Genomic DNA, 9,825 nt, shown 5'->3' with positions numbered 1-9,825 from the left:
TGCTCTCCAGACCTGGGGCACCCCAGACTGCTGTGCCCTGCTCAGTGATGGGGTGGCAGAGCCCAGACTGTCCCAAGATACAGGCTGGCATCACCCACAGAGGGTCTTGGCCAAAAACAAGGCCAAAGCTGGCAAAGCATAAATGTATGGAGGAGATCTGGGGGTGAGTGATGGCCCAGCCAGGAGGACAGCCATCATCATCATCATCATCATCATCATCATCATCATCATCATCATCATCATCATCATCATCAATCATCATCATCAATCATCATCATCCATCCCCCTCCAGGTGCATCCAGGTGAGGGAGCAGGTGCAGATAACGGGGGGCTGGTCTGGGAAGAGCCAATGGTGGAAAGGAACTGGGGGTATGTGGCCCCATGGGGGAAATAAAAGAGGCAGTTGAGGGTGGTGTGGTATGAGGCAGAGTTAGGGTAAGTGATTTTCTCCTGTTTTTATTTTGGGGTGCTGTGTGGTTGTTTATTCTCTTTTTACTCCGCTATGAGATTCCTGTCTGTTTGGGGCTGTGCTGGGTGTGGTGTTTGGTTGTTGTGCCCTTCTGCTGGGATGGGGTGGGGAATGTTCCCCTAACAGGGCCAAGCACCCCAGAAAGCCTCTTCTTTTGGGGGAGCTGAGGAAGGAAAGCTGGAGCAAACCTTGAGGTTTGAGTGCCAGGATTAAGGCTGTGGGGGTGTTGGATTGAGCCACAGGGTGGCCTGACCTTTCTGGAAGCTGGAGGAGATCTGCAGATGGATGTGTGGGATAAGAGCTGATGGTGCTGTCCCTGGCCTTGGTTGCTGGAACAGGAAATGGAGAGAGAGAGGATGGAAAAATCACCAAAACCTTGAACTTAAAAGGATGATGTGAGGGAGCCCTTGGAAGCTGCTCTGAGCTGCAGGTGTTGGCTGTAAGCCTGGAGGGGAGGAGAGGAGGCACCATCTGTGTGGGATCAGCCTCTGAGTGTGTTGATGCACAACCTGGGTTTAGGGGTCCCATGATGGTGTCTGCTCTGAAAACAACTCCTTAATGCTGGCTGGAAGCTTTGTTTTTCTGATAAAAGCTGTCTGAAGGCCAGGTCTTGGTTTATTTGTGTGTATATCTCTGGATTTTGGTAGGAGTGCTTAGAAATTATTTTTACCTGTCCATATTTCATGATGCTCACCTGGCAGCCTGTAATAGTTGGGTTTCCAGAACTTTTTTATCAACTGAACTTGGTTGCTTTATGTCCTTGCATGTGACTGGGTGCAGATGGGAGAAGCCAGGTTGGGCTTTGTGGTGGAGTGAGAGAGGCTGGGATGTGGCTGTGTGTCCTGAAATCAGACCTTGAGCTGCTCCTTTTGGAGGCAGGAGGCCTTGCCAGGCTTGGCTTGTGTGTCAAAGTAAATGTAAAACCCCCAGGATCAGGGCTGGAGGAATGGGATGTTCCTGTCACTGTGGGGTGTCTGTGTTTGGCTTCCTCCTGGGATTGCAGCAGCTATAATTTTTGTACCCTGACATTAAGTGGTAGTTTGTGCTTGTATTTAGTTCTGTGCCTCAGCTGCAGTGTGTGAGGATCCTGCCAAGCCCTGCTTGGGGCAGGGGATCCCCAGTGTGGGGTGGAAATGTGTGGCCCAGGCTGCTGGAGGGAGTGGGGGGTCCCAGCCCCCTCAGTGGCTGCTGGGGGCTCCTGTTGGGCAGCTGTGACCTGACCCTGCTCTGTGCTGACCCCCAAGAGCATGTGAGGGTGTCCAGCACTTCTGTCAACTCTGCCAAGATGCCAGTCAGGAAGCACAGCCAGCACATGAAGCTGTTCAAGAACAAGGGCAAGGATGAATCTGTGAGTACCCACCTGCCTGTGCCAGCATTTTGGGCCCCAGCAGAGCTCACTGCTGGCAGGAGCTGATGGAGAGGCTTCTCAAGGTCCATGGCCCTGAATCTACCTGTGAGGGGGCAGGGGAATGGCTCTGGATACCTTCAGCTGGGATGTTTGGATGGTTTTTGGGATGTGGTGTGGGGCTGGCTGGGCTGCAGGGAGTGTGGGGGTACAGGCAAGGAGGATGTGAGTTTTGGGTGTGTGGCTGGGGAAGGGACAGGGCTCAGCCCCAGCCTGCTGAGCTCTCCACAGCACTTTTATTTATCCCTGTGGAGTTGGGGCTGCTATGGGATGGCAGATGTAGGATCTGTCAGTTTGATTCAAGCCAGTAGAGGAGATGAGGGTTTGCCTTTCAGGCTCAGAAAGTTTTTTCTTTAAAACACCCACTGGTTGCTGGTTCATCCAGCAGTCCTTGGGAGGCACTGAGGGAGAGGCTCCCTCTGTCCTGCATCACCTCCAGGCCACACTGAGCTGCTGGCTCTGCACTCCTCCTGTGGGAAATGTGGGGCAGAGGCTGCAGGGATGAGCTCCCTGGGAATGGGGCACTGCAGATATCAGTGGGATGTGTTCTTCTTCCCCCAGACCCTGCGCAGGCAGAGGGTGGAGGTGAGCATTGAGCTGAGAAAGGCCAAGAAGGATGAGCAGATCCTGAAGCGCAGAAACATTTCTGTCCATTTGAAGGAGGAGAATCCTCTGGGACAAGATGAGGTGGTGAGTGCTTGGTGCCCTGCACCTGGGCAGGCTCAGTGCAGCAGGAATCATCTCCCACTTGGGCCACTACCAGCTCCAGCTGGGGTGACCTGGGTTTAGCAGCTGGTGCCATTCCTGATCTCTAAGCCCAATGCTGGGGAGTGTTTCAGACTGCCTGGTCTTTGTCTTTGTGCAATTTTTCATGGTGATGATGTCCTGCTGGCCTCCCTTGATGGCAGGTAGAACAGGCTGGTGCTCTGGCTCGCTGGGAGCTGCTCCTGTCTGGCTCGCTGGGAGCTGCTCCTGTCTGGCTCGCTGGGAGCTGCTCCTGTCTGGCTCGCTGGGAGCTGCTCCTGTCTGGCTCGCTGGGAGCTGCTCCTGTCTGGCTCCCTGCACAGCCAGGGGTAATTACTGAGCTCCAGGCCCATTAGGGTGTCAGTGACTCTTTCACTGCTTGATTGCAAGCATTAGTTGCCTTGAAGGCTTTTGTGGATTCTCTTCCTCTGCCTCATCTCGAAACTGTGTTGCATAAAGAATAGACACTGCTTAGATATGAAGTGGTGACTGAGCTGGGTCTAGACAGCTGATTGACTGCCGAGATTAAACAGAGGGATCCCGGCTCCTGGCTGGCTCTGAATCATTCCCTGTGACACAGATTATTCAGCCATCCTTGGAGGAGATCGTGGAAGCCGTGAATGGGGACGACATCCAGCTGCAGCTGCTCGCCACCCAGGCCACCAGGTACACACCTGGGGGCAAAAGGCTGCAAATTCCTGTCTGAGGAGCTCTCTAGAGAGATGGCAAGGGGAGGAGGAGCCTGGAACCCAAACTGCCCATGGCAATCTCTGCTGGTGCCTGTTGTGTGGGCTCTGTGCTATGCTTGGCTCACAACCCTGTGTGAGCCCAACCAGGGCTGGCTGAGCTGCCCCTTCTGTGCTGTGCCAGGAATTATGTTGGATCCCACAAGAAATTGAGTGCCAGATGCTTGGGCAGGACAAGAATTTGAGGGTCTGGGTTTGTAAAGGGTTAGTGCTGAGCAGGGCTGTCCCCACAAGGGTGAGGACACAAAGGACCACTGGGTGCCATCATCACCCAGCTGGCAGCAGGGGTGGCTCCTGAGGGTCCAGCAGAGGCTGAATCCTTGCTGGTGCTTCCTTGGCTGGCTCAAGCTGTTGTACCAGAGATGTGGGACCAGCACCATGCCCTGTGAGGATGTCAGGGCTTTACTTCAAGACACACCTTGCTCCTGCTTCAGCACCTTTAGGGGTGTCCCCCCTCTGTATGGAAACCCCTCTGCTGTGAGGGTTTGTTGTGGTGGGATCCATCAGTGCTTCCCCTGCAAGCCACATCTTTGTGCTTGGCCACAGGGCTGTGGTGGCACCGTGCAGGGTTCCTCATGGCTGTGCTGTGTCTTCTCTCCCAGGAGAATTCTGTCCAGGCACAAGGACCCTCCCATCAATCAGATCATCGAGCTGGGGATCATCCCCAGGATGGTGGAATTCCTGGGCCGTGCTGACAATGCTGCCCTGCAGTTTGAGGCAGCCTGGGCACTGACCAACATTGCTTCTGGCACCTCAGAGCACACCAGGGCTGTGGTGGAAGGAGGGGCCATCCCAGCCTTCATCTCCCTGCTGTCCTCCCCACACATGCACATCAGTGAGCAGGCAGTGTGGGCCCTGGGCAACATTGCAGGTGAGGGGCATTTGGACATCCCTGACTGAGCCAGGGACTTGATGATGCTTGTGGGCCCCTTCCAACTTGGAATATTCTGGGATTCTGCTGGGGAGATAAAACATTGGTGTTCCTCTCCCTACAGCTTTGTCTCCAAGCTGCTGCCCCTACTGAACCCCATAACCTTTCATCCCCTTAGTGTTGCAGCCTTTGAGAGTCCTGTGTTGGCTCTGCAAGAGGATATTTTGGCCAAGGGCAAGACTCTGTCCTGCTGGGGTGGGTTAGCCCACTAATGTCACCATAGAGACAAAAGAATGGGTCATGCCTGGCTGGGCTGCTGGCACTCCAGTCTGCCCAGTAAATCCTTCCCACTTGGAAATGCCTAATGGTGGGTGGCTGGTGGGTCACCTAGTGCTGGCTCTGAAGAGCTGATTGCTCTTTGATGCTGTCTTGTGACTTGTGCAGATGCAGTGACCAACCTTTTTTATCTGTTCAGGGGATGGCCCTCTCTACAGGGATGCTCTTATTGCTCGTGATGTGATTCCTCCCCTGCTGGCTCTGGTGTCACCTGCAACTCCAGTAAATAACCTTCATTTTCCTGACTTGACAGCTCTTAATCCCTTGGGTGATGGGTGAAGTCCACTGTCTGCCTGGTACACAACAAACTAAATGTAAATTGAAGGAGACCCTGCTCTAAACTGCTTCTGTGGCCTTGCCTGTGCACAAAGCTGGGGGTGCCAAGCAGACAAAGTCAATGTGATCTCTTCCATCCTTGGCTTTCTCACCCAGCTCTGACTAGCTCAGGCTTAGGGGTAAGATGAAACTGGTGTAAGGCAGACTTGCATATGCATGTGGAAGGGCTGAACTTGCCCTTCAAGCTTCCTGGTGCTGCTTTGTGGTTTGTCTCTGCCCTTCTGCAATGGTTCTGGCCCTGCTGTTCTGTCTCTGGTGTGTAAAAACCTCCACAGGATCACACAGACTGAGAGGCTCTTGGGGCAGTGAGGATCTTACAGCTGCCTTGTGTTTCAGGTTGGCTTCCTGAGGAACATCACCTGGACCCTGTCAAACCTGTGCAGGAACAAGAACCCTTGCCCTCCCTTGGATGCTGTGCAGAAGATTCTGCCAGTCCTCCTCATCCTCCTGCAGCATGAGGACAAGGAGGTCATCTCTGACTCCTGCTGGGCTGTTTCCTACCTGACTGATGGCAGCAACGATCGCATCCAACTCGTGGTGGAGACAGGGATTCTCCCAAGGCTTGTGGAGCTCATGGACAGCCCAGATTTGATTGTTATGGTAGGGAACAATCAGCAATCTCCATCCTCTGGTCCCTTAATGTAGAAAGGTCTGAGGAGAGGGAAGGCACATGCCCTTGTTCTATGTGACAGCTGTGGTGTGCTGTCCCTCAGCCTGCAGAATTGACTGCTTGCTTGTCAAGCCTCTGTTCTGCTGACTGAGGCTGGAGACTGGATAGAGACTCTAAAGCTGCTTAGAGCAAACGAGGGATGATGGGGCTGTAAATAAACAGTGTCACCCACAATGCTCTCCTTGTGTGAAGGATGAGGCACTTAGAGAGGGATCTTGCTGGGCTTTCTGGCATGTATCCCTCGAGGTAAGGACTCTGCTCATCTCCTCTAATCTCTGTCTAGACTCCAGCTCTCCGTGCCATCGGGAATGTGGTCACAGGCACAGACCAGCAGACACAGGAAGCCCTCAACGCTGGTGTCCTGCCTGTCCTGCACCGGCTGCTGAGGCACACAAAACCAGTGATCCAGAAGGAAGCAGCCTGGACCCTCAGCAACATTGCAGCAGGGCCTTCCCAGCAGATCCAGCAGATCATCAACTGTGGGTTATTGGCACCTTTGGTGGAGCTGCTTGACAAGGTAAGGGATGGGCACAGTGTTGCTGCAGAGGGAATGTGGGGTTCAGGAGGCCTGGATGGCTCATTTGGGGAGCACTTGGCCCCAGAGCCTCCTGAGCAGGCTGTTTCAGAGCTGCTGAGATCCCTGGCACAGCCTGAGCACTCTGATTTTTCAGCAGACCTGCATGGAAACACATCCTGGAGCTGCTCCTGGCAGCTCTGCCAGGTGTCTGTGCAACACCCAAAGGGCTGGGAAAGGGATCAACCCAAGCTGGGCATAAAGGAAATGTTATCCTGCCTCACACTGATCCTAGAGGGATATTAAAGCTTAGGAATGCTTTTGCTGTGCTGCTTTTCCAGGGTGACTTCAAGGCTCAGAAGGAGGCTGTGTGGGTAGTGGCCAACTTCACCACTGGAGGAACAGTGGAGCAGGTGGTGGAGCTCGTCCGTTCCGGGGTCCTCAAACCTCTGCTCAACCTGCTCTTGGCCAAAGACAGCAAAACCATCCTGGTCATCCTGGACACCATTTCAAATCTCTTCCTGGTGAGATCTGCTCATCCTGGATGCCAGTGTTGAATCTCTTCCTGATAAGATCTCATCTTTTGACTTCCTCCTCCCAAAGAGTAGCAAGAAGTGAGCCAAGCGCTCACATTGTGTGGTTAGGGCAATGACTGTTGATTTTTGGAGTAGGAGAGACTTCATGTTGTCTAAGTTTCTTGGATACCCTTGGGTTGTCTAAGGGGCTTGGCAAGATTAAGTTCCCAATGTGTTGCTCTTCATCCCCTACTCCCTGGTTTGACTGGGAGCCCCCAGCAGAGATTGGTGTTCCACAGGCACCACAGCCACATCCCTGGCATCAGGAAAGGGACCACAAATTCAGGGACTGTGAGCCTGAATTACAGAAAAGAACCATATCAGACCTGTTAGTGATGTTCTCTTTTCCTGCCTGGCTTTCCAATGTTACAGGCAGCTGAGAAGCTGGGAGAGACGGAGAAGTTGTGTCTGCTGGTGGAAGAACTCGATGGTCTGGAGAAAATTGAGGAGTTGCAAAACCATGAGAATGACACGGTCTACAGAGCTGCCCTGGACATCATTGAGAAATACTTTTCTGGTGAGGTATGTGAGCCCTTGCTGTCTCTCAGCTGGAAATGTGAAGCTATTGCACATTGGAATGAAGCACAGAGTTTAAGAATACTGAAGAGGTTTTTTGGAGACCTCCACATGACCAGAGTAGTCCTTGCAGTTTCTTTCAGCTGCTTTTAAAGGTCTGTAAGAGCTCTTAAGTTGCCAGCCAATGAGTTGCACAACAGCCATGGATGCCTTGATAGCATCTTGCTGCTGGAATTTAAACTGGCATCAGCTGGAGTTACTGCAGTTACTGATATGAATACCAAATGTGGAGAAGTTTCCTCCTTCAGAACTGAGCTGGCTTGTCACTATGAGTGGCAGCCTCCTACTCAGCTGATAACAGTGCTCAGGTTGCATTTGGATTACTTGACCCTTCTCATGGCAAGGAATCTATGGAAAAAGAGGATAGGACACCAGCTAGGAGCTGAGGGAATCCAATGACTGTCACAGATGCCATGTTTGGTCCTAGCCTTACACTTGCAGATGGGAAAACATCAGGGAAGAGGTTTAGAGGACTGTGAGACCTCAGAGCTGTGGCTCAGTTTGGGTGTGAGCTGCAGCAGGGGATGAAGGTCTGGTTCAGTCCTTTGCCAGAGCAGGGTCTGTGGGCTGTCCCTGTGAGAGGGTTGGAGAAAGTTCTTCACACCAGCCCCTGCTGGAGGGGCTGGATGCCAGGGGAGCATCTCCCTGAGCAGTCCTGGCTCACTGCTGTTCCAAGCAGGCCATTTAATTTCAGTGAGCTCTTCTACTGCAGCCACTCTTTTTTCCTTTTGCTTCTGGTGTCTGAGCCCAAAGACTTGGCTGCTTTTGTGTGTGGGCTGCAGGGACACTGCAGCTCCAGGGTGCTGCAAGGAGCAGGAAGGCTTGTCTGGTCTCCAGGAGTTCTGTTACAGTAAAGCTGAGCTTAACAGCTGGATTTATAAACAAGAATAAAACAGTTGCTGTAAGACTTAGGTTTATTCAAATGCAAACCCTAAAAGTTATTCCTGTCATTTTTCTCTTAGGAGAATACAGATCTGGAGCCCCGAACTGGCCAAGATGGGCTCTATGATTTCTCAGTGGAGAAGCAAGACTTCAACTTCTGAAGATGATGAAGCATGACACAGCTCTAAACTGGTGGGTGGAGGTACCTTGGAAGAGCTCAGCTATCCAAACCATGAGGAGCAGAGATACTGAGCCTTTTTACTTCTGAAACTTGTCAATAAAAATTGCACTTTCAGCTTTGTACCTCTTGCCTTTAATTATTTCCCTCCTCCTTTAAGTTGCTGTTGCAAGTGACAGAGCTTGGCTTTTTTCCCCAATTAGCATCCTTAGGTTTGCAGAAGTGTGTTGGAAGCCCTGGGCATCTTTTCCAGGTGAAATCTTTCTTCTAAGCACATTAAACTGCAGGAGAGCAGCAACCTGCCACCAAATCTCTGTGCTGAAACTTCTAGGCTTGACTTGGAGTGGCTGCAGTAGCTCTGGAAAGCTGTTTGAGAAGTGTTTCACCTTTCTGCAGGCACCATCCTTGCTGTGGGAAAGGAGCTGAGCCAGGGGCAGGGGTTCTGTGTCCTTGCTGTGTTATTTCACCTGGAACCATTGGAGTGGGGATGTGGGAGCTGCTGAGCAAATGCTGCTCCTTTGGAGGGAAAGTGTTGGAAGCAGTGCAGGAGCAATGATTCACCTCTGCTGCAGCTTCCCTGTTGCCATCCAGCAGCCTGGAGCCCATCGATCTGGCTCTGCCCTTTAATTCCAAACCTGTATTTCAGGTTTCCATGCTGTGTCCCTGGCTCTTGTTCTCACCAAGCCCTCCAAGGGTGGTCTCCAGCAGAAGGTGAGGATGGAGCTGAGCCCATGGCACAAAGATTTTGTGCTGTAGGTTCTCAACAAGCTGCTTGGACACTGCTCCATCCTTAAAGTGTTGATGGTTCCCTCCCCAAACCTTTGCTCCCCAGGGCTTGAAGCAGCTCACAGGCTTTGCTTGAGGCAGGATGAGGAAGCTTTCCCTCCCTGCTTTGGGGGGGTTTGGCTCTTCAAAATGAATCCTGGGTGGGCTCAGGGCTCTGCTTCCTCACCTGCAGTGGGTGGTGAGGTGACAGCTTAATCTGGAGGGAAAATCTCTCCAGGAAACTCTTCCTCTGTTCTGGATCTGCTCATCAGAGATTTATGCATTTTTCCTGCAGGCCACCCAGGGAAGAGGGAGTTGGTAGTAAAAGTCTTCTCTGGGAGGAGCTGTGCAGCCCCAGTTATGGGGAGCAGGGTTGAGTATCACTTTTTTAATATTCAAATGCTGAGTTCTGATGAAATGCAAAGTGCTTCTTCCATCCAGAACTATGGACTTAAAACCATGATATAGCAATACCTGAACCAGAGCTGGGGCTGCCTGGGCTCTGTGACTTCCCACTGTTGATTGGGCACCGGGGACTGGCTGCAGTTCCCTGGGTAAAACAAATGTGAGCCCTGTGTGTCCTCAGTGCCAGAGCTGGACCCTGTGTGCTGCCCTGACTCTGGATTGGGGTCCTGTGTGGACCATCCCAGCTGCCTTTTCCCATGGCCAGGCAGGGCTGCTCTGTACAGCTCCTCTTTGCTGATGCTCTGACAAAATACAGCAGGATCAAAAGAGAAATGGGAAATCCCTTGGCTTCT

At 52.4% G+C, this 9,825-nt stretch overlaps 1 protein-coding gene across 1 annotated transcript; it reads left to right on the top strand.

The window, feature by feature from the left end:
* The first annotated feature begins 1,754 nt into the window (after positions 1 to 1,754).
* KPNA7 (karyopherin subunit alpha 7) lies at positions 1,755 to 8,427 on the top strand. Its single transcript, XM_033073735.2, has 10 exons — positions 1,755 to 1,817; positions 2,436 to 2,564; positions 3,199 to 3,284; positions 3,967 to 4,235; positions 4,711 to 4,793; positions 5,244 to 5,507; positions 5,861 to 6,094; positions 6,433 to 6,615; positions 7,039 to 7,188; positions 8,205 to 8,427. The coding sequence occupies exons 1-10, from the start codon at positions 1,755 to 1,757 to the stop codon at positions 8,283 to 8,285; spliced, it is 1,542 nt and encodes a 513-aa protein (XP_032929626.1). The 3' UTR covers positions 8,286 to 8,427.
* Positions 8,428 to 9,825: the final 1,398 nt, after the last annotated feature.

The sequence above is a fragment of the Catharus ustulatus genome, chromosome 16 (genome assembly GCF_009819885.2).
Source record: "Catharus ustulatus isolate bCatUst1 chromosome 16, bCatUst1.pri.v2, whole genome shotgun sequence".
In the NCBI taxonomy this organism is placed as follows: domain Eukaryota; kingdom Metazoa; phylum Chordata; class Aves; order Passeriformes; family Turdidae; genus Catharus; species Catharus ustulatus.
The sequence above is the reverse complement of the archived record's forward strand: the minus strand, read 5'-3'. Positions and strand labels throughout refer to the sequence as shown.

Bases quoted from the DNA above. Each gene is read 5' to 3' on its own strand.
- KPNA7 (XM_033073735.2), top strand. From the start codon at position 1,755: ATGCCAGTCAGGAAGCACAGCCAGCACATGAAGCTGTTCAAGAACAAG. The intron at 4,794-5,243 runs GTAAATAACCTT...CTTGTGTTTCAG, and splicing joins TGGTGTCACCTGCAACTCCA to GTTGGCTTCCTGAGGAACAT. The intron at 7,189-8,204 runs GTATGTGAGCCC...TTTTTCTCTTAG, and splicing joins AGAAATACTTTTCTGGTGAG to GAGAATACAGATCTGGAGCC.